General features: G+C 46.6%; 1 protein-coding gene across 1 annotated transcript in view; it reads left to right on the top strand.

Annotated features, from left to right (window-relative positions):
• Nucleotides 1-315: 315 nt before the first annotated feature.
• SND1 (staphylococcal nuclease and tudor domain containing 1) overlaps nucleotides 316-20,248 on the top strand; it is a 957,459-nt gene continuing 937,526 nt past the window's right edge. Inside the window, exons 1-2 of the mRNA XM_073619298.1 lie at nucleotides 316-528; nucleotides 9,532-9,681. Coding sequence (XP_073475399.1) covers nucleotides 463-528; nucleotides 9,532-9,681 — 216 coding nt within the window. The 5' untranslated portion in view covers nucleotides 316-462. The remainder of the gene's footprint in view (nucleotides 529-9,531; nucleotides 9,682-20,248) is intronic.

A 20,248-nucleotide genomic window follows, 5' to 3' on the forward strand; every position in this document is an offset into this window, starting at 1 on the left:
ACAAAAACAAAACGCCAGCAGCCCAGTGATCTAATAATAAACCTGTAGATGAAAACCCAAGTGTGACCCCCCCCCTCCCCGGCGGTGTCCTCCCCCCCGGTGAAGCCCCGTGCTTCCTTCACCCAATAGATTCGATTTGGCGCTACAAAACTTTCTTCCAAACTCCACGACTGACATCCAGTAGCGCACCACTTTCCCACACATACACGTGCTGACGTGTCCTTCCTACAACAGCGACCCGGAAGGGCAATCCTCCGAGGGGCGGAATCTCGGCGTCATCCTGAAAGCACTCTATCCCTTCAATAGGGGTGCGCGCATGCGCGGGTCAGGCGGAGGGGGCGGGTCGATAAATAGCGGCTGTACAGCGGCGGCGCTCTCTCTGAGTCAGTCAGTGTGAGAAGCACAGCAGCCATACAAGCAGCTCCCGGCTCTGTCTTACGTCTCAGTACCGACTGTCACGTCATGGCTTCCTCAGGAGTGCAGACTTCCCCGGCAGCCCCTGTGGTGCAGAGAGGCATCGTAAAGCTGGTGAGGAGCGGGTGTGAAGGGTAGTACATGGCTCTGGGGGAGAGGTGGCGGCGGCGGTCAGGTGAGCGCAGTATAGGTGAGGAGAAGCGGGCACGTCTCTCCGGGCTCCGCCATGCCGGAGAAGTTTGTGTGAAGCGGGGGAAGTTGGTGAGAATTGTGTGTTCTGCCGGTCAGAGTACAAAGGACGGAGCGGAGGAATGTGCGCCCCCGGGTGACCTGTGCGCCTCTCCAGCTGTTGTGCCCTCCCCCCTACTTTACCTGCCCCTGATGTGCCCACTTACCGGCTACTGCCCGGAGCTCAGAGGGAGCGCTGTGTTGGCGCACTCTTCCTGTCCCCGGCTCTATCCAGTCTTCAGAAGATCCACACTGTAACCTCAGGATCCGGCCAACTGGAAACATTGTGTCATATTTGTAGCATCTACAATCCTCTCTGCTCACTTCTATCAGTGAATGCAATCCTTCCCTATACACGTCTCATCAACAGCTGCCTGCCATGGAGGACATGAGCTACTCTACTCATCACATCTGCCGCTAATTCCTTATACTGTCAGCTCTTCAGTCATCCTGCTAATTGCTGTTTCCTCACAGCCTCATGGCCAGTGGCAGTACCCCTCCACTGCTGACGTTCCCATCGGCAATGGACCCCCCCAATCATATTACAGCCCCCTGGCCAACCTCTGCCACTCCCCTCATCGCTGACAGCCCAATTGTCAGCTGACAACCACATGGCAAACCCCCCCCAATCTGCAGGTAGCCCTGTGGCCAGAGGCTGCCCCCCCAATTCTTTGACCGCCATGTGGCGGAGGGTTGGCGCCCCTTCCATTGGTTGACAGCCTGCGGTCGAGGTCCGACGGCCCCCCGCGGCTGAGGGCTGCCCCCTCCCAAGTTGGCTGACGGCCCCCCGCGGCTGAGGGCTGCCCCCTCCCAAGTTGGCTGACGGCCCCCCCGCCGGCTGAGGGCTGCCCCCTCCCAAGTTGGCTGACGGCCCCCCCGCCGGCTGAGGGCTGCCCCCTCCCAAGTTGGCTGACGGCCCCCCCGCCGGCTGAGGGCTGCCCCCTCCCAAGTTGGCTGACGGCCCCCCCGCCGGCTGAGGGCTGCCCCCTCCCAAGTTGGCTGACGGCCCCCCCGCCGGCTGAGGGCTGCCCCCTCCCAAGTTGGCTGACGGCCCCCCCGCCGGCTGAGGGCTGCCCCCTCCCAAGTTGGCTGACGGCCCCCCCGCCGGCTGAGGGCTGCCCCCTCCCAAGTTGGCTGACGGCCCCCCCGCCGGCTGAGGGCTGCCCCCTCCCAAGTTGGCTGACGGCCCCCCCGCCGGCTGAGGGCTGCCCCCTCCCAAGTTGGCTGACGGCCCCCCCGCCGGCTGAGGGCTGCCCCCTCCCAAGTTGGCTGACGGCCCCCCCCGCCGGCTGAGGGCTGCCCCCTCCCAAGTTGGCTGACGGCCCCCCCGCCGGCTGAGGGCTGCCCCCTCCCAAGTTGGCTGACGGCCCCCCCCGCCGGCTGAGGGCTGCCCCCTCCCAAGTTGGCTGACGGCCCCCCCGCCGGCTGAGGGCTGCCCCCTCCCAAGTTGGCTGACGGCCCCCCCGCCGGCTGAGGGCTGCCCCCTCCCAAGTTGGCTGACGGCCCCCCCGCCGGCTGAGGGCTGCCCCCTCCCAAGTTGGCTGACGGCCCCCCCGCCGGCTGAGGGCTGCCCCCTCCCAAGTTGGCTGACGGCCCCCCCGCCGGCTGAGGGCTGCCCCCTCCCAAGTTGGCTGACGGCCCCCCCGCCGGCTGAGGGCTGCCCCCTCCCAAGTTGGCTGACGGCCCCCCCGCCGGCTGAGGGCTGCCCCCTCCCAAGTTGGCTGACGGCCCCCCCGCCGGCTGAGGGCTGCCCCCTCCCAAGTTGGCTGAGGGCTGCCCCCTCCCAAGTTGGCTGACGGCCCCCCGCCGGCTGAGGGCTGCCCCCTCCCAAGTTGGCTGACGGCCCCCCGCCGGCTGAGGGCTGCCCCCTCCCAAGTTGGCTGACGGCCCCCCGCTGGCTGACGGCTGCCCCCTCCCACTATAGCCAGCAGCCACCTTCTTGACAGCCTTAAGGCTGGTGGCTGTCCCCTTCTAGCTGACCACCCCCAATCACTGACAGCCTTATGACTAAGCCCCCTCCCAGCCAGTTGCCACCCACAGCCCCATGACTAATGGACCCCTCCTGATGCTGACAGCTGTCCCATTGCCTATAGACCCATGGCTCTCGCCTGCAGCCCTTCATAGTAACGCAATTTGGGGGAGGTTCTGTAGCTGCCCCAAATTTGCTACTTTTTCTGTAGTGTAACTATGGCCAATTCAAAAATGGAATGTATGATGCAGTCTTTCACTAGTATTGGCACAGTGGGCTTTGTTTTTCCCCTCTTGTAACTGAATTTTTTTTACCTGATCCAGCCAGTATGTCTGTTGCTCTTAAAACGGCATTCCACCCATTTAAAAGTCAGCTACAAAAAGCGTAACTGACTTTTTTTTTTTTTTCAAATTTTGTGAGAGTAGCCAGTGAATACATGGAAACATTGCCACCTCACATTGTATCTTATTCCTTATTTTCGGTACAATTAACAAACTTAATATATCATCCATACAACTCTGTGTATATAACATTTCCCAACTAAATATCTCCATATACCCCTTTTCTTTCTTCTTCTCGAACTCTCCTTAACTTAATCCAAAAGAAAGGGGAATACCACCCTAATTTTGCTCCGTGTATTCTCTTCCCTTTATTTTATCTTTTACAAAAAGAAAACCCCTACACCCAACCCCACCACCCCACCGCCGGAGGGGGAAAAAAACAATATTCTTATAACCATTATAGAGTCCCTATACGTCATATCCTTCATTCTTATTCTTAGGCAGGCGGGTCTCACCCCTCAGGATAGGTCCCCAACATTCTTCTCCCTTCTACTGAATATACATACAAGTCCCAAGCTGCCCATATTTTAGTATACGGCTTTTTTTTCTATTTTGGGCCCAGAGCACTAAATCCTCCATAGCCACAACGTTTCTGACTGTTAAACCACATTTCAATTGAAGGAGGCTTTGGGTTTTTCCAACAATGTGACACAAGCCTTAGCAGCATTGACTGGATGGCACAACACTGAGTTTTTATGTCTGCACAGGGATGTCTGGGCAATGAAGCAAAAAAAGCAGTGTCGTCTGGTATTGGAGACGCAGTAAATCTTTGAGATCTTTTGCACCTCAACCAGCACGCTCTAATCTTGGAACACTACCAAACTAGTAGCTGCTGACTTTCAATAATCAGACACTTACCTGCCCCATGGTCCAGCAATGCGGGCTTAAGAAGCACTGCTCCCCCTCTTCTCCACGGCGCCGGCATTCTAACTGAATCCACAGCCGGTCTGGCACTGCGCATGCGTGAGCTGTGCTGTGAATGGCCGGGCAGTCTTCAGGGATCTGTTACATGTCCCAGAAGATTGCCGGGAGGGAGAGGGGAAGTGTGATCTTCCTTCCAGCGCCAGGGGAGGAAGTGTGAGCTGGGTGCTTGTCAAAACAGGGTACCCGCCCCCCCAAAAAATGTGGCATGTCAGGGGGTCACCAGCACTTAAAGCGGAAGTTCCATTTTTGGGTGGAACTCCGCTTTAACAGACCAAGCTGTCCTGCATAGATGGCAATTAGAGGGTTAACAAACACTGATGGGTGCTGGCAATGAACATCCTTCATTTTTCTTAACTCATAAGTTAAACGGACTATAGATTGAAATTTGGATGGTTCAACGGGACTTGCTGAATTTCGATCCATGTATGGACAGGCTTATTGTACCCAAATTGATCAACTTGGATACAACCAGCCTGTCAGGTTTATGGCATGTGCTTATTGGCAGTGGCTATAGCGGCTAGCAGTAATCATGTTCTGCCAGCTGGCCCCCACCCCCAATTCATCAGCAAAATGCAATAATGCTACAGGAGGCATTCCCACATCAACACTGAATGTGGGGTTGGGGAAATCAAGCATCATTCGTTCCACCTGTGGTGGAACGAAAGAAAATCAAATCTCTGCGCTGCCTTAGCCACTAATGTAAAAATCTATTTAACTCTAATCCATCCCCACCCTCTCCACTGATTGACAGTAATGCTGTCCAAGAGAGGCTATGTTGCTCCTCCATAGCTGCAATGGAGGGGTGAATGTAGCCACCCTAAAACAGGAGGTTACTGGTCGATCACCAGGTGATAATAAACGTTTGAAAAGAAAGCTGTAACTACATCAATTATTGGTAAGCTACAATGTATTCAGTTTCTGTTTTTGGGTTTATTTACTCTGTAGCCATAGTATTTGTAGCTGCTTATGCTTTTTGTTAAATTGACTTTGGGGAAGGGTTCTGTGCTACTTTGGTGCTATGCAGTGAGGTTTTTGTGGTCCATAGACTTCATTGGAAGTGTATCAAAATTGTGCCTACATAATTTTTGATACTTTTTTGAGTGTGAGTTGTGCTGACTTTTAGCAGACACCTTGGTGTCCTAACAACCAGTGACATCTGTTGTCAGCAGTGGGGATGAGTCAGCACCCCCCCTAAACAAGGGCTGACAAAAAAAATTCAAAATATGCATGCCGGTACCCTCTCAATCCATACCAGGTCTTTCGTTTTTATCATGGATCTTGAAGGGACCGCATGCCAAAAAATGAAATACTTAGTACCCCCACTGATTCACTAAAAAGTCAAAAGTAGAGAAACCCCATGCAGTTTTTGACAAGTCTGCTAACCACGCTCATCGCTTGAGACTTGCCAAATATCCTCTGCAGCTAAGTAAACAAAGGGGTGTGATCAGGTAAATGTGCAGAAGTACCTCCCACAAATATGTATTTAGACAATTTACCCAGTAATTTTGAATTTGTTATTGGTACAAATGCTGTGGTCCCAAAATATCCTACAGTGCCTTGTAAAACCTGAGATGCGTTTCTCCTCCCCTACAAGTCCAAAATGGATTAAAAATGTTGACTATATAGCCTTCATGTTTCTCATCCCTCTGGAACATTAGCCTTTTGTTTTGCTCTTACACCATTTATTACTTTTTTTTTTTTTTTCAAAGTTTTTGATTTCATTACAAGCCTAAACTAGTAAGCCTGCAAATTAGGGTTACACCGATACTTCTCTCGGTGCCGATACCGATTATTTGCACAAGTATCGGTACTCGCACAAATTCAGATACCTGAAACTGACACTTTCAGACTCAGTTCTTTGAGCTGTCAGTGGGTCTCCCCAGTGTTAAAGACCGGTAATTGGAGCTGTCAAAAAAAGCAGCTGGCAATGTTTATTAAAGCCGGAGGTCCACACAAAAATGGAACTTCTGCTTTTCGGAGCCCCCCCCCCCCGGTGTCACATTTGGCACCTTTCAGGGGGAACGGGGGTGCAGATACCTGTATAAAACACTTATGTGCACCCACTTCTGGGCATAGACCCCCGCGGGGGTCTACGCCACTTCCTGTCCCACCCCACTGTCTGCTGGGAGACACAAGGGTCCCAGAGCCAGCAGGGACCATTTGGATTGTGTAGCGCGACTCGCGCATGCACACTAGGGAACCAGGAAGTGAAGCCGCAAGCAGATTCCTTTATCGAAGACAGTGGTGGCAGCATCTGAGGGACGGTTCGGCCTCGGCTGCCGACATCGTGGGCGCCCTGGACAGGTAAGGGTCCTTATTGTAAAAGTCAGCAGCTGCAGTATTTGTAGCTGCTGACTTAAAAAAAAAAAAAAAAAAATTGGCGGACCTCCTGCAACACTAAAATAAAAAGAAACATTGTTTCTTTTTGTATATTTCTGTTTCTTCATCTGCTGATCAAAGGGGTGAACAAATGTTCCTCTGTTTAACCCCTTAATAACCCTTAATTTACGCTAATCAGCCTTAACTCCCTATTCTCTATTTTCCTGCTCTTTTGTTCATGTCTATTTTATAAACAATAAACACTTTTTTTTGTTTGCTTTGTTAGTGAATATTTTTACACATATATATTAACATATATGTACACATTTCACACTGAAAGAGTTAAATTTAAAAAAAATCTATTTCATTTGTAAATAACTTTTCAATGCTTTGTACCGTTGCTGACAGCTGTATTTAAAACAAAACCATTGCGGTAGGTATTGGTGAGTACTAAAAAAAAGTATCGCTACTTGTACTCGTATAATAATGGTATCGGTGCATCCCTAAAATAAATGCAAGTTTTCACAGCATAAAAATACAAATTTGACCGACTGGATGTAGTTCGATGTAGACCATTACTGTTATTGGTGCAGAAAGGGACAAAATGTAAATGGTCTGAATTTTTTTTTTTGGAAGGCCAGTTAGATGCTGGGGGTAAAGGGAATAAGAGGAAGTGGAGGGGTTTGGACCTAGGGAGGAAAAGGGTAGGTGAAAGGTCTGCAGTTAAGGCAGGCTTAAAGAAGTATAGCCAAAGCTTTTTTGGCTGTACTATGTATCACAGGAATGCAATTCATCCTGCACTCCTGTGACCTGTTTTTAGCCAACAGCGGACTGAAGCACGTTGGCTGACATCAGAGCCGGTCCAGGCACTGAAAAGATCCCGACCATATGCGATCCGCCGAGAGCCTGAGCCAGCCCCTCCTGCCCCCTACACAGCTGGAGGAGAGAGCAGAGAGCTACTGACAGTCACAGCTCTCTGCTCAGAGGGTGGTTTTTGATCACTCAGTTCTCAGTATAGAGGTTATACCTAGGTGAGTATGTTCTCTAAAATGTAGTTCTCTATTGAGCTGCTTAGTAGTATCTGGGAATGTTTAGCAGACCTAACCTGTTGGTTTGGTCAAACTGACCTAAAAGTTTGCTTTGGAGGAGAATTTTTAATACCTCTAATGCCCAATTAGGAAAGGTGGGGGTTTCTAATATTGGAGGGATATCAGTGGATCTAAAGACATAGGCTAGTTGGGTTTTCATATTTTGTTCCGTTGGTGAGGTAAGGGACAGCTGTTGCCTGAAAGACAAAAGCCCTCAAAGTGATTGTAAAGGTTTTTTTTTTTTTTAAATGTCACTTAACCTCCACTGTGCAGTTCGTTTTGCACAAAGTGGCTCTTAACACTGACTTCTGGGGTCCCTAGGCGGTTCTTGCGGCTCCTCTTATCAGATAACCCCCTAGCAGAAGCGCTCTCCGGGGGAGGGGGCGGGGTGCCTCCTTGTGGGTGTGCTCCCGAGTCCAGCATTTGTGTCCATAGACTTGAATGCCGGACTCGGCCTGGCGCCTGCCTCATTGGATTTGATTGACAGCAGCGGGAGCCAATGGCTGCGCTGCTATCAAGCTATCCAATCAAGAGCCGAGAACCCCGGGCAAAGGAAGAGCGTTTCTTCGCCAGGTGAAATTCCAGGGCTCAGGTAAGTAAAACGGGGGTGCTGGGGGGGCTGGTGTCTGCCAGGTGTTTTTTCACCTTAATGCATCCTATGGATGAACAAACGCGAGGGATTACAACCCCTTTAAATGTGCTTTAGGGTATAAAGTGCAGTATTAAATTTTCTTCAGTTGTAAATACCAACCATCACCTGTCACTTATTAAAATAGATCAAACATCAGATTACAATAGATCAATCTTTCTTTGATAATAGCCCTTGATTGCATTTTTCCTTCCTGTGTCTTGCCGGAGTGTTCTCCAGGCACATGTTGTGGCCACCTTTTTGTTTAATCTTTTTGAGTTTTTCAGGAAGAGGATAAAAAAAGGCAAATATAAATACATATTATATAAAATGTAACCCCCTTAGTGGGAACAGCTTTACATTAAGGTTATTACAGTAGAAGACCTGTACATCAAGTATATGAGGAATTCACATACATTATTTGCGAAGAGCAGCATATATGGAAAACATCTTGTTTACAAAAGCAAGAATTGTTGTGACACCCTTCATCTGCTCTAGGTAGTAGTCTGAGTACACCTCAGTGAGAAATCTCATGTGGGCCTACTCACCTCTAAGATGAACTCCAGGTTATAAGAGTTTATCCATTAAGGGTGGGGGTACTGAGAATCACCCTGGCTGAATCATATTACTGCCTGCTCAGACCTCTTATAATCCGGAGTTCATCTTAGAGGTGAGCAGACCCACATCCATTTTCTCAGTGGTGCTTTGGAAGAGGTATTCATGCATTTGAAGTGGAAATGTGTCATAATATACTTCTAAAAGTAGGTCTATAGATATACAATGTGTATAGATTGCACTAAAGATATGGACTGAATTTTATGTGCATATTTTTTTTGTTGACTTTTATGAACACATTTTGGGGCTCATTCGCATAATATACACAGCTTTTGGTTGAAAGTAGTTTAGGTTTAACATATTTCTATCTATCTGAATGTGCGAGTGCGCTGCATACTCTCACATTTGACAGACTTAACTGTAAAGCAGATCCCTCCAGTGGTGCGCTGTCGCCCATCTTCACCTAGTCTTCCTCCCAGGTTCCTGCGCTCTGGCTGTTTGGCCAGACCACGATGAATGGCGGGAGTCACCATCACGATGCTGTTCTCAGAATGGACGGCACACTCGAGTTGCATCTATTCAGAGCTCAGTGCATATGTGTCGTTGGTATCACCGGCTGGTACAAATCTGAATCTCCCCTAAATGGTGAGGAAACATTCACTGTACCAACAGATGAGCCTTTTTTATACGCTTACCTCTAGGTACAGGTGAAATTAACGGACTTTATTACCACTTTTACTGAAACTTTTATGCAGGAGAATCTCATGTCATGATCTCCAACACAGCCAGAGGAAGCTTTGTATTCAGAAAATACAAAGCTTCCTAAAGACAGTGCTCAACTGGACTTTATTTTGAGCGGGAAGTCCCTATGCCACTGCCGGCACAAAGCACTATATGGACTAATGTTACAGTTCATACATAGTAACCGCTACATGTGTTGAAGGAAATGGTTTATTTGCCAGCTAGGTCCAACTAGGACCTCCAACCTGAACTAGGTCCTAGTTCACTCAAACGTAGGGTAGTTATAATGCACTATTTGTGACTAAAGGTATTCTTCTTTTTTAGGTACTTTCCGGATGTGCCATAATTGTAAGAGGACAGCCACGTGGAGGTCCACCGCCAGAACGTCAAATTAACCTTAGTAATATCCGCGCTGGTGCACTGGCACGCAGAGCTGCTGTTTCTCAGCAAGATGCAAAAGATGTGCCAGATGAGGTAAGCATAAACCTAATCAATGCCTCTGCCTTGGTTTACATAACTTGCACTTTTTTGTGGTTAGGAAAAAGCAACAGGTTTCATGTAATAGACAAGTGCGCTTTATACTTGACATTTTAGTTAATTTTAGGCAAGTGGTGTAAATGGGTTTTATGCCTAAAGACGTACAATAAAAGGGATATGTTGTGTCCTCATCCAAATCAACAAGGAAAATATCTACAGTGGATATGAAGTCCAAACACCCCTGTTAAAATGTCAAGTTTCTGTGATGTAAATGAGAGAAATAATTTCAGAACTTTTTCTACCTTTTAATGTGACCTATAAAACTGTACAACTAAGTTGAACAATAAACTGAAATCTTTTAGGGTCCTTTCACACGGGCTTGTCTGTGTACGGACTCCGCTTTGCTCAGCAGGGATCGATCCACTGATCCTCGCTGAGCAGGCGGATGACAGGTCCGTCTTTGCTCACTGTGCGAAGATGGACCTGTCAAAGCCCAGCTGTCCTCTATGGGAGATCAGATGAAAATGGACAGCCTGTCTGTTTATCCGATCCGATTCTCCAGACGGATGGAAAATAGGGTTTCCATCCATCTGGATTTCACGGATCAGATCGGATATCGGCGAATGTCAGCGGACATATGATCAGATATCGGTGAATGTCAGCGGGACATATCACTGCTGACATCCGTCGCTCCATAGAGCTGAATGGAGCGTCTGCTCAGGTCCGTCTGAAGAACTGACAGGTGTACCTGATCAGAAAGCCCATGTGAAAGGGGCCTTAAATGGAGGGGAGTAAAAAAAATATGGTTGCATAAGTGTGCACACTCTTAAACTAGTACTTTGTTGAAGCACCTTTTGATTTTTATTAGTCTTTTTGGGTATGAGTATCAGCATGGCACATCTTGACTTGGCAATATTAGCCCATTCTTTGCAAAAACACTCCAAATCTGTCAGATTGCGAGGGCATCTCCTGTGCACAGCCCTCTTCAGATCACCCCACAGATTTTCATTCAGATTCATGTCTGGGCCATTCCAAAACTTTTAATCTTCTGGGGAAGCCATTCCTTTGTTTTGGATGTATGCTTTGGATTGTCATCCTGAAAGATGAAGTTTCTCTTCATGTTTAGCTTTTTAAAAGAAGTCTGAAGGTTTTGTGGCAATATTGACTGGTATCACCTGTTCCAGCTGAAGAAAAAATGCCCCAAAGCATGCTTTACTGTAGGTATGGTGCTCTTTTGGTGATGTGCAGTGTTTTTTGCACCAAACATATCTTTTAGGATTATGGCCAAAAAGTTCAACCTTGGTTTCATCAGACCAGAACACATTTTCCCACATGCTTTTGGGAGACTTCAGATGTGTTTTTGCAAAATGTATTAGGACTTGGATGTTTTTCTTTGTAAGAAAAGGCTTCCGTCTTGCCACTCTACCCCATCACCCAGATGTATGAAGAATACGGAGGATTGTTGCCACATGTACCACACAGCCAGTACTTGCCAGATATTCCTGCAGCCTCTCAATGTTTCTGTAGGCCACTTGGCAGCCTCCCTGACCAGACGTCTTCATCAATTTTGGAGTGTCGTTCAGTTCTTGGTAATTTCACTGTTGTGCCATATTTCCTCCACTTGATGATTACTGTCTTCACTGTGTTCCACGGTATATCTAATGCCTTAGAAATTCTTTTGCACCCTTCTCTTGACTGATGCCTTTTAACAATGATATCCCTCTGATGCTTTGGAAGCTCTCTGCGGACTATGGCTTTTGCTGTAGGATACTACTAAGAAAATGTCAGGAAAGACCTACTAGAACAGATGAACTTTATTTGGTGTTAATCAGAGGCACTTTAAATGATGGTAGGTGTGTATTGACTTGAATTTGAACTTGAGTTTGAATGTGATTTGCTTAATTCTGAACACAGCTACATCCCCAGTATTTTGGGGTGTGTCACCCCCAACACATCTAAGGGATGTGACTGTCCCAAAACCTCTTAGAGGGGTTGGGGTGACACAACCATTTGTATGTATGTTGTATGAATTGGGTAATAAAGAATATTTTTTTTATCAATGTCTTCATGATGTCTCAATAGTCCGCCATTGTAGGTACCGGAAATATGTTATCCTAAATGTCTAAAGCATTCTGTTTTTGCTTTTGTGCAGTGGGCTGTTTAATGTATGTGTATATTCATGGATTAGCCACTATTATGGCCACCCACCATACCCTCTGAAGGCACGCTGTGGTATCTGGCACCAAGCCATTAGTAGCAGATCCTTTAAGTCCTGTAATTTGCAAAGTGGGAGCCTCCATAGATCATACTTTTTTCCAGCACATCTCACAGATGCCTAATATTGAGATCTTGAGAATTTGGAGACCTAGTCAACACCTCAGTTTGGTGCTTTTGGCTATGGACATGGGTCAGCATGGGCACCCTGACTGGTCTGCGGCTACACAGCCCCATACACAGCAAACTGTGATGCACCGTATGTTCTTACACCTTTCTGTTGGAACCAGCATTATCTTTTTCAACAATTTGAGCTACCGTAGTAGTAATTGGTTCAGACTACCTGGGCCTGCCTTCACCTCCCCATGTGCATTAATGAGCCTTGGCTGCCCATGACATGTTGCCAGCTTTCCTTCCTTGGACCACTGTTGGTAGGGCCTGAGCACTACAGACTGGGAACATCCAAAAATACGTGCAATTTTGAAGATGCTCTTACCCAGTTGTCTAGCCATTACAATTTGACCCTTAACACAACTTCAGGGACAACATGTTCATTTGCTGCCTTTGCTGCGGGTGTGCGCCTTTTTTCCAATCAGCTGTCTTAGCTGTATACCAATAATCCACTCCCAGTGCTAAACAGGAAGAGAAAATCTCTAACAGGATGTGCACTTTCTAAAGCAGTGTTTCTCAACTCCAGTCCTCAAGGCACCCCAACGGTTCATGTTTTCAGGATTTCCCTCAGATGAAACGGATGTGGTAATTAAGGCAGTGAAACTGATAAAATCACCTGTGCAAAATGGAAAGCCTGAGAACATGACCTGTTCGTGTGCCTTGAGGACTGCATTTGAGAAACACTGTTCTAAAGAATATATAAAGATGAAGACAGCAGATATACATGTAAAACTTATGTAGGGAGATTTGTTTCATCCCTGTGTATCATCTGAGCTGTTCACTTCACTGCCTATAAGTGAAGGTTTATATCCACTTTAAGATGTCCTTAAAATACTAGGTGGCTATTGGTGGTTGGAGATGGGTTCGAACACCCCCCCCCCCCCCCCCGTTTGGTTCGCACCAGAACTCTCAAACAGCACAAGTTCATACCCGACCCCCGAACACTGTTTTATTAGAAGTTTTTGCCCATAAAAAGGGCACGGGGCTCGGGTACAGCCCTGGGTAACATACCAAATTTTTAAAGGCACTGTGATTTTATTGCCTAAAGTGAAACAATGAACATTACAAATTCCTTTAAATATAGTGATTGGGGGTCCCCTTAGTCTGCTTGTAAAGTGGTGCATCTGTACCGTGTAGAGGACCTGCTACAGCAAAACTGACATTTTATAAAGAAAAAAATGCATTTAAATTGCTTTTCCCTGCAAGCTTTCTTTATTCTGTAAACTGATTGGGCAGCCAGTCTGTATGCTGAGGCAAAATTTGAGTTTTTCCACAAGTTATGATGTCTCTTTGGATGGAAATAACAAAATTATGCCCCACAGTGAGCAAGCTTTATGTGAAGAAGCCAAATTTATAGTACAATCAGGCCAAGATTAACAATTTTTAGATAGTCTAGTCTCTTTTGCAGACATTGGATAGAAGTAACGTGCAGAAAAATTGGCTTTGGGTGTTAGTGGTGCCTTCATTCCGTAGCCTTCTAGAAGTACACTTGAAAGCAAGAATTGGCCTTGCTGTAAAAAATTGAAATTCGATGCCAATGAAACCTATACCAAAAATTACTTTAAAAACCACTTGCAGACTGCCGCATGTTCATATATGTCCCTTTTTTCGGGGCGGATATCGTTGCCAAAGCTGCCATAACACCGGTATCCTTGTGTTCAGTCGGCTACAAGATAAGTGGTCTCTGCGGCGGATTCGCCGCAAGATCACTTCTATCGGTGGCGGGAGAGGGCCCCCCCTCCCGCCGCGATCCGGTGCTCTCCGCCTCTTACCGGCAGCGGCGGAGGCAATCGCGTCTGTCCCCTGGGCTGACATGGAGACGAGTGAGGGGAAGATGGCCCCCACCCGTCTCCATGACACTGCAGGGCGGAAGCGACGTCATAACGGCACATTTTTTCAATGTTTTTTCAAATTACCATTTTTTTTTCTATTGCATTTAAGTCAAAATATGAGATCTGAGGACTTTTTGACCCAAGATCTCATATTTAAGAGGACCTGTCATGCTTTTTTTCTATTAAGGTATGTTTACGTTCCTTGTAATAGGAATAAGTGACCCAATTTTTTTTTTTTTTAAAAAGTGTAAAAATAAAATTAAAATAAGAAAAAAACATTTTTTTAAAACACCCTGTCCCGACGAGCTCACGCGCAGAAGCGAACGCATACGTGAGTAGCGTCCGCATATAAAAACGATGGTCAAACCACACGTGAGGTATCGCCGCGATCGGTAGAGCGAGAGCAATAATTCTAGCCCTAGACCTCCTCTAACGCAAAACATGCAACCTGTAGAATTTTTTAAACGCCGCCTATGGAGATTTTTTGAGGGTAAAAGTTTGAAGCCATTCCACGAGCGGGCGCAATTTTGAAGCGTGACATGTTTGGTATCAATTTACTCAGTGTAACATTATCTTTCACAATATAAAAAAAAATTGGGCTAACTTTACTGTTTTTTTTTTTTATTCAAAAAAGTGCGCTTGTAAGACCGATGCACAAATCCGGTGTGAAAAAATGTATTGTAATGACTGCCATTTTATTCTCTAGGGTGTTAGAAAAAAACAATATGTAATTTTTGGGGGTTCTAAGTAATTTTCTAGTAAAAAAAACTGTTTTAAACATGCAAACACCAAAATCTCAAAACGAGGCTGGTCTTTAAGTGGTTAAGATATAATCAACACCCCAAAGCTAGGCAGTCTTGCAGAGATTTGAGATCCCAATAACACTTAATCGGCAACATCGGCATCAGGGGCTGCTAATCCAGGACTGATTTATTTTGACAAATGTCAGCCGGTCAACGGAGTCTGTGGACAGACGTGCTTTTATCTGTCACAAAAACCTCCGGCAGTACTGAATGCCCGGCAGCTCAATTGCATACTGGGCAAGTCCTCATGACCCAGACACCCAGTGGATTGTTTACATGCCCTGCATGTCTGTTTTTACCGCTAGGAAATCTTCCACCATATGATGCAGACACTGCTGATAGGATTTTGAAGCTGACAGCCCTGGGCACCGAGGATACTTTTTTTTTTTTTTTTTTTTTTTTTTATGAATCACTGAGGCGACCCCTTTCTCCACTACTCCTCCTACTTTCCCCTTGTAAAGGAGGGTTGCCAACCAATAACGATCCTATGCTTTGATGCCACAAATTCTCAGGTCCTTTTGCAGACTTTGAAGAATAAGGAAACCCATGCACCGTAAGTTTGCAGAGGCCTGAGAAACAGTCCTCAGGGTCACTGAGGACTACGGTATCTGGAATTGCCTCTTCCCAGCCACATACCAATGTTTCTGGGGACTGAAAACCATCTCTTAAGGTTTGATGTATGTCTTCTGATTCAGTGCTTCTAACACTGCCAGAATCCTCTTCCCTCTTGTGTTCTGTGGCGTCGCAAGAATGGTATCTGCATAAAGCTGGCCTTGAGGAAAGGACTTCCCGCTGCTCTGCCTCAAGTGCCCTGTCCATAATACCATGCAGAGTATGCTCCAGCAGGAACACAAGAGGGATTGTCACTTATGCATGTATTGTCCTGGCTCACCATACTTGTCGCCTCCTCAAATGGCTACAGTACATGCATCCTTTATCAGCCATTGGCGTGGGGAAAAAAGCCAAGCTCCCCTGAGCCTGTCCTCGTGCCATACTGACACAGGTATTGACAGCCCCCTGCTGCATATGCAGCTGCTGCAGCAGCATTGCCAAAGTTGAGTTCCACTTGGTGGGCATGTCATAAATCAAGTGGTTTACAGGTTGGTGGAATTCCTGCTGATTTTCAGCCAACCGAACACTGTATGACTGCCTGAAATGGCTACAGACTCTTCTGGCCTGCCTTAGATATCATGCAACCCTGGGTATCGGTTTAAGAAACCCTGCACAGTCTTAAAGAGAACATGTACAGGCATGGTACATGTGTCAACTTTCCCTGTTGAAGGGCAGACAGAAGGTTAGTGCAATTATCACACACCACCTTTCCTGGCTCACCTCTGGGCCTGCCTCTGCAGAGCCTAAAGAATCTCTGCTCTGTTGTGGCTCCTGTCCCCTTGACAGACCAGCTGAAGAACTGCATGGCATCTTTTAGCCTGACTCATTGAATAGCCCCTTAACGCTTAGGAATTACTGGTGGTTCTTAGGGACAGTTCAGCAGAGGGGGTAGAGCTGACAGATCTCACATCACCACCAGCTGTATGGAGATGTGGCGCAAAACAAGCTCCAGCACTGAGCCCCGTCCTGCATCCTTTCTAGTTGCAGTTACCCATTGTGCTGTGAGTGAAATAGATCGTTCCTGACGATGCTTGCTGTACCACTTGTCAGCAGTAATGTGGATCTTGTTGCTACCTTTTTTTTTTTTTTTTTTTTTTTTTTTTTATCAAATATTTTTTGAGAAATTTGTCTCCTGAAAAAAACATACCTTACTAAAAGCCCCAAAACACACGTCTTGGCTTCTATGTCTAGAGATGTCCCAAATACAGAATTTATTTTAACTGTTACCCTCCAATATCTGTATTTTTGGGCATCTCCAGACCATATGCACCAAATCTCCCTTTAGATCCTCGCACCGTGGGCATTTTCGCATCTAGTCATCTTCCAAACAATTTCAGAGGCATGTAGTATGATCTGTATACCAAAAATAAGTGGGATACAATCTGAGGGTGATGAGAGCGTGGGCCCCAATGCCAGTATTCAACGCCATTGCTCAGTTATTTGTCCAATATCCTCCCATTTACCCCTATTAGGGAGTGCCTCAACCCCCCCCCCCCCAAATTCTGCCTTACTTTTACATCCATACATGTCAGAAATTGGTCCTGTTAGAGATCCTAGCATTAACCACCTTTTGGAAAGAGGGCATCACACTCCACTCTAATGTCCCCCCCATAAACTGTGTCCAGGGCATCTCTGACCTGCAGGTACCTGTAAAGACCGGTTTGGGACAGCATATTCCTCCCTTATCTCTTGGAATGATTTCAGTGTGCCAAACAATGAATACCACTTCCTATGCTTCAATTTTCCCCATATGTTTAAGTGGAAAATTCAGAAAACCTATTCTACACTAGTGTCTACCAATGCCAGTCCCCCCCCCCCCCCCCCCCCCCCCCCACTGGCAGGTTACGTCCACTTATATGCTGCATTTGTGCCGCCGAGAAATCATTTCTCATGGTTTGGTAATGCTAGTCCTCCCTCTCTCGGTAGCTGCAACGTTCGCAGGCTATCAATTTTTTTGAACCAGTGCTTTGGAACCCAAACTGGGGAGTTATGCAACAGGTACAATATCTGTGGCGCATCAAAACCATTTTAATTAAATCACAACGGCCAGCTACCAAGAGGAAGCCGGCTCCAAACCCAGCATTTGTTTTAATTTTGTCATAAGTGGGACTATATTGCTAGCTATGTATTCTCGGGTCTCTTGTTATAATAATACCTAAGTACTTCATTTGGTTTGCTACCCTTATTTGAAGTACTTGTTGCGGCAGGGGCTCTCTAAGAGGATTTGCAAAAGTACATTTTTTTTTTTTAAACTACCAACCTGGAAAGTTGCCCAAAGTCTCTAACTATATTCATTGCTGCTCTCAGGGAGGTCTGCCTATCCCCCAGAAACAGTAACACGTCGTCTACGTATAACTCGACCACCTCTTCTCCCATTGCCCTCCTGAATCCCTGTACCTTTGGGGAGGATCTTAAAGCAACAGCCAGTGGCTCTATTGCGAGGGCGAAGAGAGGAGGCAAAAATGAGCACCCCTGTCTTGTCCCCCTCGCCAGCTTGAACCCCTCGAAGCACTCCATTTATTCTCACTTTGACCCTAGGCGCCTCATAATCAAATCCATTTAACAATATTAGGGCCAAATTGAAATTCCGCTAATACTTGCCAGAGATAGTGCCATTCGAGGCTGTCAAAGGCCTTAACCGCGTCCAGTGACAAGATAGCCCTTGTCCCCTCATTTTCTGTTGGTAACTGGAGGTTTAAATATGCCCGCCTTATTTTCACACTTGCAGCTCTATCAGGTATAAATCCGAATGTATACATTTTGAAATTCTGTTTAACCTTGCCGCTAACACCTTTGCTAAAAATTTTACGTCTGAACATAAAAGGGATGTTGGCCTATAAGATTTTATTTCAAGTTGATTTTTCCCCTACTTTGGCAATACAATTGTTTTTTCTGTCATAGATGGAGGTAGTTTACTCTCCCCGGCAGCCCAATTGAGTACTTCCAGTAGTTTTGGAAGTAATATGCCTCCATACCGCTTGTATATTTCTATTGGCAGGCCGTCTGTTTCTGGGGCTTTCTGGTTTGCCATGGCTGCTGTTGCACATTTCACCCTCTACATTTTTGCCTGTGATGTACTGTACAGGTGTTTGTAATTTTTAAATGCATTCACTATTTCCGATATAGACCTGGTGATTCTGCACCACTCGACCAAAATGGCCGGTATGATAGATGAGAGTGCATTTGCCTTAACTATTAGGGCCAGGATTCGTCCCACTCATTCTCCTTCCCCAAAAAAACTTTTTTTTAAATGGCCTTATTTTCTGCTTTCATCAAGACCCGTTTCTTATATAACTGTATCTCCAACCATTCCCTAGGCCTTTCTAGTGTCGGGTCCTCCACTTACTGTGCTTCCACTACTCTCTCTCTCCAGAGATCTCTTTTGCCCTTGATTGTTTCTTGATATGAGATTTGCTGTATTAGCACGCACCAAAGGAATCCCTTCAGGGTATCTATCCCAGATCGCGCCCATTGGAGCTGACTCCGCATTTACTTCTACTAACTCCTCTAAGCTGGCTATTTTTTCTGAATCCTCTATCTGCTCCAGCTAAAAGGGGTTTATTTTCCATTCACTCCTACTATAACTCAGGGCTTGACAAATTTGCTTGGAATCTAGGAGCCAGCTAAAAAAGTTAGGAGCCAGGTTTTTTTTTAAACGATCGACAGCTTTATTTTCAATATAAAAAATAACTAATCTTAAATTTACACAGAACACCCCGCTAGCGGCCGAATAGCGACGCTAAAACGACGGTAAAGTGGCCCTAAAAATAGCGCCGCTTTACCGCCGACGCCCCCCGTGGCTCGGTGTGAAAGGGCTCCAAGGGTCCGATCAGGTCTGCCTGAAAAACTGACAGGCGAACCTGATCAGACAGCCCATGTCAAAGGGGCCAAGCAGGGAGATAAATTAATTTTAATTAAGAAAAAAAATAAACAGTTTTTGCTTTAAAAAAAAAAAAAAAAAAAAATAAAAGCGATTACAAAAAAGCTATCCCCACGTTCACTTCCTTCTTTTCCTCACTTTGGGAAGGAGATGGGCGAGTAGTGAAAACAGGCAGGGGAAGCTCCATTAGCATTGCTGGCTGTTGTCATACCAACGGCCACCACAAGATGGCGCTAGATTCCAGAAGTACTGCAGAAGGCCGCAAAGCCGCGGCCTCAATTACTGGCCGCTGCGGCCAGACGCGATTGCATGGGGGGGTCGGGGTCCGCACGGAGACAGGATACCCCAGGTGTGGCGCGCCAGGTCGCTAATTCTAGCCGCAAATGCGACCTGGCGCCCGGGGTTGGTCGAGCCCTGCTATAACTATTCCCCATTTTTATTGAAAAAAACAGGTGAGTGGTCTGAAAGACCTCACGGTTCAAAATTTACCTCTGTCATATTCAAAGCCTCTTCTTTGCATAAGTCAATTCTGGATAATGTGGAGTGTGTCTTAGAGTAACAGGAGTACTGTCTTGCCTCTGGATTCCACTTCCTCCAAATATCCACCAACCCTGTCTCCTCACAAAATTGGAGGAGCTGGCTGCTAGGTATAATGCCCAGCAGTGGTCCAGGTGGAAACCTGTCCAGACTCTTGTCCATGGTCATATTAAAATCTCCTGCACTATAGCAGGTACTTCGGGTTTGTCCATTATAAACTGCATTAATTCATTCAGCATATTCATTCAGCATCTCTATGCCAAATGGCGGGGGGGGAGAGCTTAATAAGGGGCCTCAGCTGGCCGCCTGGTGGCGGTGCCCTAAAAGGAACGCATTGTGCTCGCTCAGTTGCGAAGAAGTTTTACAGACTCTGCCAAAAATCCCTCTAAGCCAGTCTTCCATGTATTCTATAGGGTTAATGCCTTCGCTCGGGGAAACCCACAATCCTTTAAATTTTTCCTGCGCATTCTATTTTCCATCTCAAAATTCATCAGGTTCACATGTTCTACTGAGCT

This window comes from Aquarana catesbeiana, linkage group LG03 (genome assembly GCF_042186555.1).
Source record: "Aquarana catesbeiana isolate 2022-GZ linkage group LG03, ASM4218655v1, whole genome shotgun sequence".
Taxonomy (NCBI): Eukaryota; Metazoa; Chordata; class Amphibia; order Anura; family Ranidae; genus Aquarana; species Aquarana catesbeiana.